General features: G+C 39.6%; 1 protein-coding gene across 6 annotated transcripts in view; it reads right to left on the bottom strand.

Annotated features, from left to right (window-relative positions):
* Positions 1–16,019, bottom strand: part of lpp (LIM domain containing preferred translocation partner in lipoma) — a 186,793-nt gene that overhangs the window by 46,541 nt on the left and 124,233 nt on the right. For all 6 annotated transcript variants that reach the window (XM_008407672.3, XM_008407670.3, XM_008407668.3 and 3 more), the window contains one exon: positions 2,482–2,578. In XM_008407672.3, the coding sequence (XP_008405894.1) occupies positions 2,482–2,578 (97 nt within the window). The remainder of the gene's footprint in view (positions 1–2,481; positions 2,579–16,019) is intronic.

The following is a 16,019-nucleotide window of genomic DNA, read 5'->3' on the forward strand; positions in this document are numbered from 1 at the left end:
GTTTTTTCAATGAAGACATTTTCCTGGTTACAGAGACACTTTCTAAAAATGGCTCCCGGTGATGCCAAGCTAAACTATTGGGCCTTATCTGGAAAACCATCCTGTGATTCTGATAACCCACTGGCCCACATGCTCACGGCTCACAGGCTCACTCTGGAAGGAGTGCGTCTGTTTTTCTTTCAGCTCCACTAAATGTCACAGTGAAAAACACACAGTGTGCGGCCGTTGCACTATTATTTACATAATTACACCAATGAAACGTGCTTAAATAGCTTTCTGTTTTCTCTACAAAGCTCTCATCAGGAGTCATTACGCATGCATCAGGTGTTCATTCAGACAGCGTTTCTTCGAGCACCTCTGACAGCCGCTATTACGAGGACACTGTTGTTATGCCAGCGGCACTTTGAGCCGAGGACACGAGTCCAGAAATAGCTAAACCTGCTGTTCGGCTCTGTTAAAAACACAATTACAGGAAGCGACTCTTTAAATTGTGCCACAGTCCAACATGAATCGCCATGGTAAGCGACTCCCAGCAGGAAGAAAACTTCAGATTAGCTTATGTGTAGTCCATTTAAAAAAAAAAAAATTTTAGAGGTTATGGAAATGGACCGTACGGATTCTCTGTCCTCTACTAAAAGAAAACTGGGTTTTAATCTTGAGGTAATGTTGGCCAAAACATGAGAAAAAAAAAATCTACCTCAAATCAGTCAAAAAAAAAAGTAAATGATTCTCCTCAGGAAGATATAATTGCATCATTTTTATACAGAAATGCCAAACAATAGAATCTGGACATATACTAATTACAGTTTTGATACTATACTTATGCTTAGGGCTGCAGCTAATGATTATTTTAGTAATCAATTATTCTGTAGGTTATTTTCGTGATAAATTGGATGAAAAAAATGGCACATTTTTACGTTTAACCACTTAAGCCCTTTTTTGTACATAAAAAATACATAAAAAATGCAAATATACAAATAATTAATTTTCCTTTGTTAAATAACAAAATAAGTATTTTTGTTGCCTAAAATGCTACGACACAGCAATCATTCAGTGTACGCTTGACAACATGTGAAAGGCTCAACTAAGTCTGACACCATAGGCAACAAATCAATTAATTGCATGGTAAATTAAATAAAATGTGCTCAATAATTTTCATTTGGACAATCAGAGAAATGCTCCAGTTTAATATTGTTGAAATATTTGACACTTAGAACTAATTATTTTCTACAAAAATAATTAGCTTTGAAACGCAATTTTGGCAACAGAGACTTGATAATTATTGTTGTTTTGTTTGTTTATTTTATACATTTAAAATGTCTTAGAGTTCCAGTATTAAAAGTTCTTTAAAGAAAAAAGTTATTTGATCTTTGAGAGAGGTGGACTTGCATTAGGAAGCCATTATTATTACTATTATTATTATTATTATTATTATTATTATTACTATATTGAAAATGGTTTCAAAATTACCACATAATCACTTATCGCAATATATTCTGGGACAATTTATTGCACAGAAAAATTTGTTATAACAGACTTAGGCTCAGCTCTTTCTGCTAAGCTTAACATGAATATGAATATTATGAATACAGTGTATTGATAATCTGTTGATTTTTGTTTTAGCAAGTTAATAACTGAACAGCAAAAGTGCTTCAAAGTTTGTTTTTTGTAGAGAATTTAAACCAGGTGAAGCAGATTTTCAGGTGAAGTTTATTTATTTATTCATTTTTATCTTAAATGCAGAATGTGCATATTTCTTTGTACAGTTTAATTACTGTTCTGACTGCATGGCTCTTTCAGCAAATTGCCTTTTTTGAGTCTGTGGACTCAAAGTTAACGATTAATCGAACACTAAGTTAGTAATCAATTACTAATCGTTACTAATCCGTTAATCGTTTCGGTCAGCTTCAGAAGTGGTCGCTCCTTCACAAACGCTCCGTTTCTCCGCTGGGTTTCAAACCTTTTCTTTCTCAACTGGAGCAAATATTTTCAGGGGAATTTAGAGTAAAAGTTTTGAGGCCATTTTTATTTTATAAACAGAACAGTAACGAGGCGAGGTGGTTACATCAACACAGGGAAAAAAAAGCTCAGTCTATGAAAACATTTTACTTCTTCAAATTTCCATCTTTTCCATAATTGGCCCAATTGCACCGAAGAAACAACCTGCACTGGGTGCTAAAAGCACTGATGTGAATAAGAAAAGGTCAAAACCCTGATTGTTCCTCCAGTTTTACTTGGAAAGACACACAAAGAAAAAAAAAAGAATGATTGGTTATAATCCTTTCACAATGATGTGCCTAAAGATTGAAATGCAACTGTTCTGTTTGAAAAGTTAAAAACACAAGATAATCTGGGATTTATGACAAACTATTTGGGGGCTGCAAAAAATAAAAATAAGAAGTTGGGGACTGGAAGAGTTTTCTTCTTCAGGAGATCATTAAAACAGGAAGACAAAGACCAGATAAACTGCGGACGTCTTACCGAAATATTCATCGGACGGAGGGTTGTCCATGTCGAACAGCATCTTTTTGGTCAGGCGCGCTAGTTCGTCCTCTGGGTGCGAGGCGGGAGCGCCGCCCTGCAAAAAAAGCAAAAAAAAAACGTCGGGGTTAAAACCTGAACGAGAGAAGAAAACTGAAGCACAGTCTCAAGGGCCAAACAAAACACACTGAGTAATTAACATGCAGAGTATGCCTTTGCCTTCTGGGATATCTGACCCTGGTTGAGGGCCCAGACCAGAAGGTTTGCTTTTGTACCAAAAACACACCCAAAAAACAAACAGTGACCCCCCGACTGAATCTGAAGGAAGAGGTAAATATTATCAGAAAGCTGCTTTCAAGCTGGGAGCGTTTGGGGAGGCAGGTCAGGTGAGGGGTATTTAGATGAGATCTGAAATGGATTCTAGATTCGGTGACATAACCCTCTGAAGTCGTCTCTTTCCTATAAGCCCGCCCGCCTCCTTATCGCGCCGTCTCTGACATCTGTCCTCTGTGTGTTCTGCTTCGGGGCTGACGTGTCGCATTTGACATTTTCTGCCAATCATCCTTTAAAGCTTGAAGAGGAAAAAAAAAAACATTTAAAAAGCCTGTTCTGCTCCAGCTCCGGGCCTGGGCTCGATCCCTTGTCTCAGGTGCCTGTTTGTCCTTTTTCGGGGATCCTCCAGGGGCGATGCGTTGGATTCTCTCTGTTTTGCTGAGCGGAGAGGCTATTTATTTTTTTTCTTCAGATAACGGTCACATGTCGATAGCCTTCCTAGATCTTTGCAGCGGATTTGATTTTCAATAACCCAGAAATCTGTGCCGACCTTTGAGCAGCTCCTAATTGCGACACTTGGGAGAGGTCGCCGTAGTTTCCGTCTCTTTTATTCACGCTTTCATGTGGCAGACACACAAATCTGCATCTTCAATAAAAGATGCAAATAAAAAATACTTGTGGAGGCAGAATGTATGGGTAATTATCCTGCAGTTATCGAATGTGTATTATTTGACTGTTTACCTCTAACCTTTAGGTACTTAGCCTGCGTATAATGAGGGATACAAAATTCACCCTGGGAAATTTATTACACTTCATCTATTGATATTTATGTTTTTCAGCAAAATGTCAACAATGATTATAAAAAGCTTTTGTGTTTTCTATCTAAAGGGCAGAGAGGTGTTCACGGTACAAAGCAGAGTATTCAATAGTGTAGATTGTCTGAATAGCAGGACGCTGGAATAAAATCCATGGAGATCAATGAAGTGAATTTCACTCCTTCAAAATTACTGATGTTAAAGCTAAATCACAACAATGTTCTGTGGCACAAAAATCAATAAACAGATGAAAAATTTTGTTTCGCCTGTTGTGACAGTACTACTAGTTGTGACAGTTCCCGTAATCATGAATGCTGATGGGCATGACGACGTGTTAGAGCCAACGTAGATCAGATTTTTAAAAAAGCAAGAGTAAATGTTGGATAAAACACTTACAAATTTTGAGATTACTTTTTGACATTTTCTAGAAAAAAAATTTGTTGTGTTTTTTCTAAAAAATGTCTCAGATTATTCTCAAAATGTGAGTTTCTACTAGTAAATGTTCAACTTTTCAAAGTCAGAAATTTCACATAATCTTCTAGAAAATTTCTATTGTTAAGCTCAAAAGCAGTTTTTTTTCCCAGCAAATTTTCAACTTTTCAAACTCAGAAACGTCTAAGCTTCTTCAAGACTATAAAACGTTTTGAGTGTTTTCGTAACAAATTTTCAACTTTTGGAGCTCAGAAACGTATTTGTTTTTTTCCAGTAAATTTTTTTGTCAGAAATTATTTACTCCTAATATGCTGTCATATGTTTGAGGTTTGAGGCCTTGTCCACACTAGCACAAAAATCCTGCCGAGAGATTGGCGCCACACCTGAAAGCAAACAGTCTGAAAAGCTCAGTCTGTAGCGCAACCATTTGATATCCAGAGGTTATTACAGTATGTGGCTTAGCGCCACAACAGCAGCACACAGGAGAACTGAGTAGCAGAACTGAGGGCACAAGTGCATTATTCGGGGGATACGCTGTACTTTTTATTCAAGTTGCTATGCCCTTCAGTGGCCACCAGGGGATAAGGAGCTGCATTTCTGCAACCCAAATAGGCAAATGCTAAATTACAACAGCTTAGGTAGACCACTATGTCTGGGATTGGACAAACTTCACAGTTTCACAATGAAGCAATATTTTATTAGGACTGAAACAATTAATCAGATTAATTGTGATTAATCAATCTTTTGAAATAATCGTCAATTAATTCGGTAATCAATTAATCGTTAACTGCAGTACGCAGACTCACAAATGGCCATTTGCTGAAGGAATACCTTCCTTTAGAGCAGTAATTATATCAGAACAAAATACATTTATATTTTACATTTAAGAATGCAAAGTGCAAAAAAAAAGGAAGAAAAAACATTTGCATAGAAATATGTTTTACCCAGAACTCCTAAAGTGACATAGTCTTTGCTTCACTTTGTTCAGATTCTGTAATTTTATTTTATTTGTTTAATCTCCAATTAAATACCTTTTGCTACACAATGTGGATGTTAAACCAAGCAGGGAGGACTGAGCTTTTAACTCATCGATGTTGGAAGGATTTTTCAGCTGCAAATGATAGAGCATTCACTAAATGAATGCAACATTACTGCATTTAGGCAATAAAATATTAATTTTCTTATTTAAAAGAGGAAGTGATTAGCTTATTTACACCTTTAAATGTATGTCTAATATTGTATTAAATGGTTAAATAAAAAATAGGAAGAATATGCAATTTTTAAAAAATTTGATTAATCAATTAATCACATTAATCAATAAAATAATCAGTCGCAATTAAGACTGAACCATTTCACCAACTAACAGCTTTGCTGAATTATATGTTCTGTCTGCAGCCTCCTGCCTTTTACTGGCATACTACGACAGAAAACAACACATTTCCATTTGGTCAAAAATCAACATCCGTTTTCCATTTCTAACCATTATGATCCACTTAAAGCACGTCTCTCTGATGCGCTGTACCCAAACAATCGAAAAAGTCTTTTTTTTTTTTTTGCTTCAGCATGCGTGAGTTTTCCTTGCAAGCCGTGGGAGGGTTTGCTCGCCACGTGCGGCGCGCCATCACGCTGCAGCTCCACAGGGCACACAGAGGTGAGAGAGAAAATGGGCTCGTCGTAAGGCTCCGCTTGGCAGCTGTGCAGACCAAATGAACACGAGATGTGCTAGACGTCTTTGAGAAACACTCATGAATTAAAAAATAAAACCTTTGCCGATATGTATGAACGATGTGAGGATGTGGTGAATTATTGAGATGATGTAAGAAGATGTAGACTCAACGTTCCATATGGAAGGCAAAGGAATATTTTGTTTAGATGGACAGACAGATTTAGAGCGTTATTTGTTACAGTGGTTTGGATTTATGCCTGAAATTAGCACATTTTTGTTTAGTGTCATTACAATTTTTTTTTTATAGTTGCCCAAGAATAGATAACCACTCAGGTTCACACACACGTTTCTGCTTACGTCAAGGGTCATAATGTTTTGCTGGAACTCTTACAATGTGTCGCATCATATTTACACGTGAAGAGAAACAGAAAGTCATGGCGTACTTGAACCAAGTTCCTAGAAACTCTAGTTACATTAAAGCTAAATGTAGATAGTAAAATATTTCAGTTACTTTAAAGGTATCATTTGGTCACCAATGACTGTGCCACTGGTGATTTTGTTAAAAACACTAATATTCTAAGAGAACAAATGCACATAAATTCTTAAACAATTTTCGGTTGTGGTTTTAAGCTCCTGCATTGAAAGAGAAAATTGTTTTTTTCTTAGTTCTTTTTAAAATAAACCCTTGCATTAGAATTATGTTTGTTCTCGGATTAATTTGACATTTAGCAATTATATTTTAAGAACGATTAACAATCCACCGTCATTAATTAGTTTTTACCCTAAAATGTCTTTTAATCTTTCAGCTGTGGCCTGTAACTCATAGAGGCTTGGTTTCACTCCTTATAAATATTCTTCATAAGACTTGAGACACAGAAAAGTTAAGTCATGAGTTAAAGTCAGAAATGTGTTTTTTAGATGGCTGACTTGAGTCGCTATCAAATCTTCACTACATCTGAAGAACTAAACTAACTAAGCTAATACTTTTCCAATTTACTGTAGAAGCTATCTGGTCCTCATATGTAAAGATTAATATCAACGATCAGGAGGGCTTCTCTGAGCATGCCCAGTATTGCTTTCTAGACCCAAACAGTGGAGCCATTTTGATGTACATCAAATGTGCTTTACTTCAAACGAAAGCTGAACTCAATGCCAGAGAAGAAAGGATAAATACTGTCAATTGATTTAGTCATTTCAAGGTTGTCTCCACCTACTGGTGCGGCCTAGGCATTACAGTATTCTGATAGTGCTAGCAGAGTTAGCTAGCACTAGTGTTTATGCTAGTGGTAGCTTGTGCTAGTGCTAGCTACTGCTTTTCTAACTTACATTAGCAGCTATCTATGCTGCAAAGCTACCACTACCTTGTGCATAAACAGGAACTACACATTTTAGACTTTCTGATTTATCTGTGTTAGAGTTTAGATCAGGCCTAAGAAAATCCAACCCGGACAGGCCCAAGCCAGCATCGTCTGTGAGCCCAACCCGAACATCAAGAAAATAACTGGCTCGAAATCTAAACTCTAATCTGTTACTCATCACCAAAAAGTGTTTGGTTTTTTTACCCAATTCATCTTTTGGCAAAAAAAGGGTGTTTATTTTGGTAAGTTGACGTTATATTTCAGTCCTCTATCATCAGTGGAAAAACTTCTGCTGAAAATCCAAATTTGGCTCCAAAGTGATTTGAGCTAACGTCAGTCCAAAAGCATCAAATGCAGACATGATATTCTGCAATCTGACTCACTCTATGTGTAGAACATGAATAATAGAATACAGAGGTATTCCAGTTCACAGATTAGGCCATCTATCTGTACTTTATATCCAGGGGGAGTGAGAAACGTTGAGCTCTGCTTAATGCCCACCATGGATCTGGGAGTGTAAACTTTATGACGCATGACTGCTGCTTGGCCCGGCTCAGGATGCGGCCCCGCTGATAAAGGAAGCTCAGACAGTAGGCCTCATTAGCTGTGAGGGATCAACATGTCGAACGAAGGAGCGTGTCTGCCCTGCAGAAGCACTTTGTTTCTAGAAAGCAGCTGGGCCGGGATTCCTTGGCACCCCGTGCCCCGCTCAGCCGTTATTAGCCCGGATCGCATGATGGGAGGATTAGTGGGAGATGAAAGGGGAGCTCTCCTCAGTGCTCCAGTATTTCTTTGTTGTCACCTTTAAATGCTGCGGCTTTTCTTGGAAACTGCGCACTGACCAAAAGGTGCCACGCGCCAGAAATAGACACAACCACAAGCCGCACAAAGGAGAAACGCGGTAAATCTCTTTTAGAGTTCCCTTCGCCTCGCAGAAGGTCTGCGGCTGTCAACCCGTGCTGTTAATTTAAGACAGTCAAGTAGACAGTTGAACACGGTTAATCTTCGCTCCACATCAAAAGCGGGTTGGAGAGCGAACGAAATGCACCCATTACCAGAAACAGACTCTTGACTTTAAGCTTCATTTATATCTTATCCGGCTCTCCGCCGCCCCGCAGCAACGCTCTGCCAGAGAGTTTAAAGCACCTTGTTAGGGAGTCTTTTGTGACAGCATGGAATAATTTTTCACTTGAATAAGAGAAAGAAATTGCTTCCCTGCGTGCTTTATGATTGCTTCGCGGCTCCTGTTCGGCTTTTCAGAGACAACAATGGGAGCTGTAAAGCAGCTGTGCGTGCGGCGGGCGCGAGTTTTTTTCTAGTTATATCTGGCTCGGTTCGGTAAATTGTTTTGCCTGCGCCCTCAGGACACTCGGGCCCCGGTTTCATTGAAGTTGGGGCTTAAATTTAGCGGTGACTGGGTTAACAGCTGCACCTGTTGTCTTCTCTTATGTACAACAAGTTTGAAAAGGCAGAAGGGAGGCAGAAGGGGTTCAGGTCATCCGCTGTCTGCTTTCTTTCATCAGCAGTGATCCTCCTTGAAAGACATCCTGACGGGCCGCCGATCGCCCTCATTCGGACCGAGGCTTCAGAGGCTTGTAAATGCCAGAGCACTTGTAATCAAAAACACAACAAAAAGAAGTGAAAGAGATGCGTAACAACGGACTATGGGAGCTGGTCGCTGCCCGGCTGCAGAGTCTATGAATAAAGCCGTGAGGAGCGCTCAATGTGGAATTGGCATTGTGTCAGGAGTGATTAAGTGAGTGGTGGAGTGGAAGCGGGTGGGAAGAAAGCTGGAGGGAGAGGGGTGGCGGAGGGAGGGTTTTGCTCGTGAGATGTTCTCACCTGATGCCCTGAATGTCCTGCCAGGATCCAAACCTCAGGCATCTGTTTTCCCACCAAAGTGACAGCGACAACTGCTCACAGAGCATCGGAGGTGCAACGGAGGAGGGCAACGCAACGAGAAGCTGACCCTGTTTTACATCTCACTGCCCCTCCGCCCCAATGGTGCAGATTGAGAGGGACGTGAAGATCTGGACTGTCACCACAACGCAACTCACGGGTTGCTCTCCGCTCCGCTTCAACCCAAAGGAAGTGGAGCTGAAGACAGGAGGAGATCGGTCGAGAACAGAAGTTACTGCTGTAGAAAGATTCGGCCTGTAGCATTTGGAGTTCACGTCTAAAAGTGTTACGTAATCAGTAGCCTGAATTACTGCACCAACAATTTGGTAGTGCAATACGCTGCAGGTTTGGCAGCGTATTGCCAAACCTGCAATAAATCAAGATGACGACTCAGGAAGGGCTAACATCATGTAAAAGTGACTTTTTTTTAGCTTTACATCATGTTATAATTTTGTTCCCTAACCTAAAAGTGTTGCTTTGATTCTTTCAAGCGTGTTTGAGAAATCCTTTCATCTCCCTTTTCAACCATTCAGCTGTGCAAAACGACTGGGTGAACCCAGCATCTCAACCTTGGAGCTGCAGTTTCCAAGCTTCCAAACGTCCGCCTCGCAGAGCAGGAGTCACCCAAGACTCCCACACTCGGCTCCTGCAGACTAGCCACCAGCAGTTAGCAAATATCTGGTGGAACTGTGCATCTGTAGAGCTCATTATTCAGCTACTTCTCAGTGCAACGCTGGTAAAAACAATAAAGGATTAATAGTTAATGTTGTGATAACTTCCTGAAGGCGTAGTGTCAGAAAGAACAGGAGCTTCTTAAAGAGACAGAAGCCCAATTTCAAGTTGTTAAATTACAAAGTCAAAATTATTTTAAGTCATATTTGATTCAACTGAAGGTAGCATTGTTACTTCATTGTGCTATAAATTGATTGTATGTGGTAGGAAAACACACAATATTGCTCCTTTAAGATCTTGTTCTATGTGTCCCTTTTAACTCTGAGCACCTGCCCCTCCAAATGTCTCTGCATGGCTCTGCCTACTTAGTTTCTGTATTTGATGATGATTCAGAACTTCTCTGAAACACACCCAGAACTAAACTTGCTGCCCGTCTCCCATTAAAACACCGGCTGTGATGGGAGACTGAGATAATAGTTATAACTTGTCAAGATGTAACATGGGCCAATAAAGACAAAAGGAACTTTGATAGATCCCGACTATGATTCCTCTTCTACCTTTAGTTGAAAACAGCACTCTGTGTCTACAGCAATATCCTTTGTTTGGAGTTTTGATCCTGGATTTTCTGACTCAACCTTGCTGCAATCCCCCTGCCCCCCAAAGCGTCTCTTTTTAGGCTACAATGAAAGAGAATTGGTAGTTTAAGAGAAAAAAAAGACAATTTTATCTTTTCACACACGACAGTTTTCTTTGTAAAAACTGCCGTTCATTTAAAAGGAAGGTTTCTTTATGTGAAGTCATCACTTTGGGAAGTAGTAGGTCTGAGCAAGAGGTTTGGGCCACTAACATCAACACTTGTATGCAGGGGGTCAGAGCAGGCAGACATGGGGACATTCTGCCATGTGCAAGGTGACTGGAGTATGACTCAGTTGTACATAATAAACTGTAGGTCTGGACAGTCCGGACAAGTGTTTTAGTAAGTGATGACTCACTATGTAATCATGAGAAAAACATAATGTCTCAAGGAAGTCAATGGGATAACCAGCAGCTATTAATTTTCTTCAATCAAGGTCAGCAACGTCCAGACCCTGAACAGAACATTTGTATTGTGCAATAGCACAATGTGTGCTCCTGTGAGGTGAGCAGATGACAGGAACACGTTGGACAGTATGACATAAGCAGTCATCTTGACTTTTGCAGTCATTAGAAGCAATAAAGCCGTCCATGTTCAGTTCACTGGGAGTCTGTAAATAACATAAAGGCATAAATTCTTAATTCTCACAAATATATTTAAATGATCACAATCATGACTGTTACTAACTTATTTGGGACCTTTAAATGTGGATATTCTCCTTTTTTACATGGCAAACATGAACAAAACTATTTTGGAGTCAATAAAAGTTTTTTTTTTTAGAAATTAAAAAAGATACTGACTTTTTGGGCAAGCTTGAACAGTATTACCATGAAAGGTGAAAACATGGTGACTGCTGTGTGTGTGTGCGTGTGCGTGTGCGTGTGTGTGTGCGTGCGCGTGCGTGTGGTTCACTGTGAGGTTGTTATACAAACAGGTCATCTTTATGGGGATGTGACATCAAAACATCTCTTCCTTTGCTTTAAACTTTAAGCTATAACTTTGTGTTTTGTTTGAAGTTGACAGTGTAAAGTGAATGTTCATTTCCTAAGCAACAACTAAAATTGTTTTATTTTGACATTCTTTTCAACTGCTCTGCAATAAATGACATGCAAGATTTTGACTAAACAACAGTCTCATTTGATCAGAAAATTAATAATTGTGGGGTCTCAGATGTTTTACTGAATAAAGTTTTCTAAATGTTTTATATTTTATTGGTCAGGAAATGTTTTTTTTTTTTTTTTACTTTATTCCCAGCAACGACGACAAGAACTTTGTTTGAAAACGCGTGCCGTCTTTCAACAAATGTATGTGCTTAAGTCTGATTTTAAGTTTAAAAAAACATGGCTTACAAAAGAAATATATACTTTTTGTGTTGTACCGAACCTTTTCTGAATAAGAAAATTGAAGATAAATGACTCAGTGAAAATCAGCAGCATGCGGCTGCACCAGCTCCATCTGCTGGAGGGCCAAATTTCTACCGTTCTTGGACTGCAGTTGGGGGGCCACACAGGGCCTCTGCCTGGGCTGCCCTCTGCGCAACCCTGAGCAAAACTAAGATTCTTGTTTTTTGGGGGATTTTATACCATATTCACTCTGCAATCCTTTATTACCCCTTACTTATTACCGCATAGTGGGTAAAGGTCTACAGCTGCTTCCTGATGTGGACCACGGGTCGAACATTGGTGGGTTAAATTCAGATCCCCTTATGTGTTGAGACCTTTCAACTCACCGTGAGGAACAAATGTTCTTGGAGGACATGGGTTAGGTCAATTGGTCTCCCTAAATTGACCTTCAGAGTAACTATGGACATGCATGGTTGGTTGTCATGTGTTTGTGTGTTGGTCTGCAGCGGCTGGACCGCAATGGGAGGTACAGTAACATGGGGAGTTGATATTAACTTGTGCCTCTTGGACCTTGTCCAAAAGAAATCATAATTATTCCAAATGTACCAAGGTGTAATTTTTTAAATACATCATATTTTCACAGAAATGCCATGAACTACACAAAACAACCCAAAACAAAATGGTAGGTCTGTGTGTGGAACTGTAGAGCCGCTAAAGAAATACACACAAAAAAAACAAAGACGACAAAGAGCATGAATGTTTGGATTATGGATGGAAACGATGTTGTATGTATTTAGGTTAAGAGGTGGGTTATATGTCATCATGTGAAGAAATGACCCTACATGAGAATTGTTTTGGACACCACATATTAAAAAGTATCGTCTCCAGGCATCAAAGTTTTTGCATCTGGACGCAAGAATTAAACATTTTAGAGTCTTGCCACAAACAAATAACATTTAAAAAAACAGTGGTAGTAAACACTTTTTAAAAGAAATGTCAATAATCTATTGTCTCATTTTGATTGAAAAAGGTCTAAAACAACCTTTGCTACTTGTTGACTTGATTTTCTTGGCCGTCTAAAAATGGAAGACGCAAAACAGTTTGCTCAGGTTTATTGACTGATGAAGGCCTACGTTGTGACGGACAATAACATTTTGATGACTTAAAAGTTGTACCCTGCTAATTAGGTCAATCTTTTTTCTTCTTTTGCTTTGTCCAGATACAACAATGAGATCAAGCAGCTGAATAAACAACACTACCAACAAGAAAAAACCCCACTAAGCTGAATGTGACAGCAATAAGAGAGGAAGCAGAGCCCCAATGAACAACAGCTAAACCCTAATCTGTGTCTGTATACCTGCAGACATCAATCAGCCTTATAGAGCCTCTGTTCTGCTCACCAAAGCCAAACTGCACTTCAAACCTCAACCAGCCGCCTTACCTTTAATAACAGCTCAACATTCCCGTGCACCATCAGCACAAACTGAGGGAGACATAATCACTCGCAGCCATATTTATCCACAGATTAAATGATGATGGACTTCACAATGGAAAATGCTCTTTACTGTCAATGGAGCTGCAGCTTTAAGTCAGGCTTCAGTCGGCTCAATCTGACATGCCGCTTCCTTTTGTCTCCCCAAATCACAATGGAATTATCTGAAATGGACAGAGAGCCCCGAAAAAGCAAATAAGGCCTATTAAGGGGTAATAATAAAACCCAGCAACAAGCAAATGGACCCCTGCATTAGTGAGGGTTCATGAGGGGATTGGACCTTTATTATTGGATTGAAAACGTCTAAAAATACGCATTTGTTGCCGCAACACTAAACGAGTGATTACAGCAGCTTAGGCGACTCCGTTTTACCACAACAATGAAAGGATTGTTGGATCGGGCCCACTCTCCGTTCCGGGGAGTTTCTACACGCTTCCTGCACGTCTCTGTGTGCGTCTACAACCGAACGGCCGAGTCGTGTTTAATTTGAGCCTTTCATTAGGACGAAAACACCAATCATCTGGTCCTTCCTCGGGGTAAACTGGAACTTGGATGAGCAATACAAAACCACTCATTATGTCAAGTTAAAGAAAGAACAGCACTTCAGGACATTTGTGCTGATTGCTGGAGATTTTGAGCACACCGCTTTCTAAGTCCAGCATTCCAGCAATATTATTCCTCTGAGGACCTTGTAGAACAGCGCTGAAGAGGTATTCTGTACAGTGAAATTGCACAAGCCCTATGGTGCGGCATCGGTGCCTAAATTAAGGCTATTGTGCACCCAGCAGTGGCTACTTCCTTGTCGCATGAGGCTATATCCATTCCAAAGCCACCAACAGATCTGATTATTTATAGTCCGGCCCTGGCAACTGAGCAACCGCCATAGATGAGTGGCTGGCGTTGGCAAATGAGAAAACTATTCACTTAACTTAGCATTAGAGAAGCTAGTGCCTACCATGCCTAGGCTGGTGACCCGCTTCATTCCCTACTTCCTCTGTTTGCCATTAGCATTGGATAGGTTGGCAACTAGCATGCCTGGGCTGGTCATCTGCGACTCGTACTTTCTTGCTGAAGGAAACTTTATCAAGAAACCTGGTTGGCAAACAACAAGGTTTGCCAACTGTCCCGTATTTGCCGGGATGTCCCGTAATTTTAGCCAAACTGAAGTTTGGCGGTACGCTCTAGCCCGTATTTTGAAAGCTGTCTGCATTTTTTTAACAAACACTAGATGGCACTCCTCTCCTTAAACAACATTACCTAGAATAAAACTTGGCAAAGTCGAAAGCACGGCACAGCTGAGTTTCGAATGAGTTTTTCAGTCAGAAGTCAACTACAGGTGCCGAGTTGGCAAGTCTACATACAACATCTGTAAGAACCACACTTTAGATTCAGTAGTACATGTTCTTTTGACAGTTTACTGCAATACAATGTGATGTTGTATAAGCATACAGAGCTGAAGTTAGCTTCCGATTTGATGACTTGTAGTATTCACAATTTCTGACATCACTGGTGGAATTTTATGTGTTTCTTCCTTTTAAAGATGTTTGTTGACATCAAACGTTGGACAATGACATTAAGGTCCAATCAGGTCGATTCTATTGTTTTTTAAATTAATTCTGTCATCATTGGTCCACTGATGCCATCATTACTGTGGTCTCAGCTTTAGCCATCACACCGTTCACTTCCTGTTTGACTGCAGAGGCCCACATGGTTGATTCTGCTAAGTGGCACAGCAAGCCCACATCATCACCCTTCCACCACCATGTTTTATTTAAAAAATTTACGCATTTAATTTGCAGTTTATTTATTCATGTCATAATGATTTGTTTTGTGACATTTTGTAAAGGTACTTTAAGTATTTCATGGACTTTTATTTTTTAGCTTTTTTCCCCAGGGAATTTTTATTTCATGTTCTCATATAATAATATATAATATAACATAAAACAGACAAAATAAACTCCTAATAAATAAATATATTTTTTATATTTTTGTTTTTTACTTCCTAGGGAAACTTTTTATTTTATGGAGTATAAATTATTTATCAATAACACTATTTATATATTTAGTTATGAATGAAATGTTTGTGAGAATTCTTGAAATCTGGCTGAATTTCAAGTATAAATAATTTGTAAAAAAAGTCAGACTTTTATGTTTTTTACTGGAAGGCATATGAATCTTACTTTGACACGACTACTCATTTATTTATGCTTTTCACTTCGACTTTCGGGGGTTACAAGGCTGAAATCCGGGCCCATAAATGTACAGAGAATGGCTTTACTTGAGCCAGTGCTGCAGTTTCACGGCCGTCCTTTTTTTTTTTCAAGTTTGCTTTTCGGTGACACAGCAGATCACTTTCACGGAAAAGTGGCGCAGTGACTCAGTCGGAAGCCTGACCAGGCACATTTTAGACGAACAGGGAACCCACTCGCCATTCTGATTGCAGGTGCTCCACTTAAGATGCAAAACAGTATAATTTTCCGAGCTAAAGCTGCCCCGTCACTTTTCCATCAGCCGCATTATCGATTCACTTCATGCAAATGCACACTAAAGGGGGTCTGAATATATTTGTGGCTTTATGTAATCCAGTTGATGAATTTGCTTGCCTGCAATGCTAAACAGGTTATGAGTAATCTGCGCTGCATTACACTTTGAGGAGAACCATTACAGCGCTGCAAAAATTAAGCTCAGGGCCACGTTCTGAGGAGGCGCAGATAAAGTATACATTCTCTCCAAACAAAATAGGTCATGCTGTTTCAGCTCCAATTAAATGCTGAAGAAAAAAATAAATAACAGTCAACCGTAGAGCAGCTGTGTACAGAGCAGATAATTAAAAATTAACCGATTCTATAACTGACGGGTTTTTATGTTTTTTCTTTTTTTTCCCCCACAGAAGCTCAAATCTTAACAGAATTCACATAGCATGATTGACCCGGGTGCGTTCGCGAGACACGGAA

This window comes from Poecilia reticulata, chromosome 4 (assembly GCF_904066995.2).
Source record: "Poecilia reticulata chromosome 4, P_reticulata-male-v2, whole genome shotgun sequence".
NCBI classification, from domain to species: Eukaryota; Metazoa; Chordata; class Actinopteri; order Cyprinodontiformes; family Poeciliidae; genus Poecilia; species Poecilia reticulata.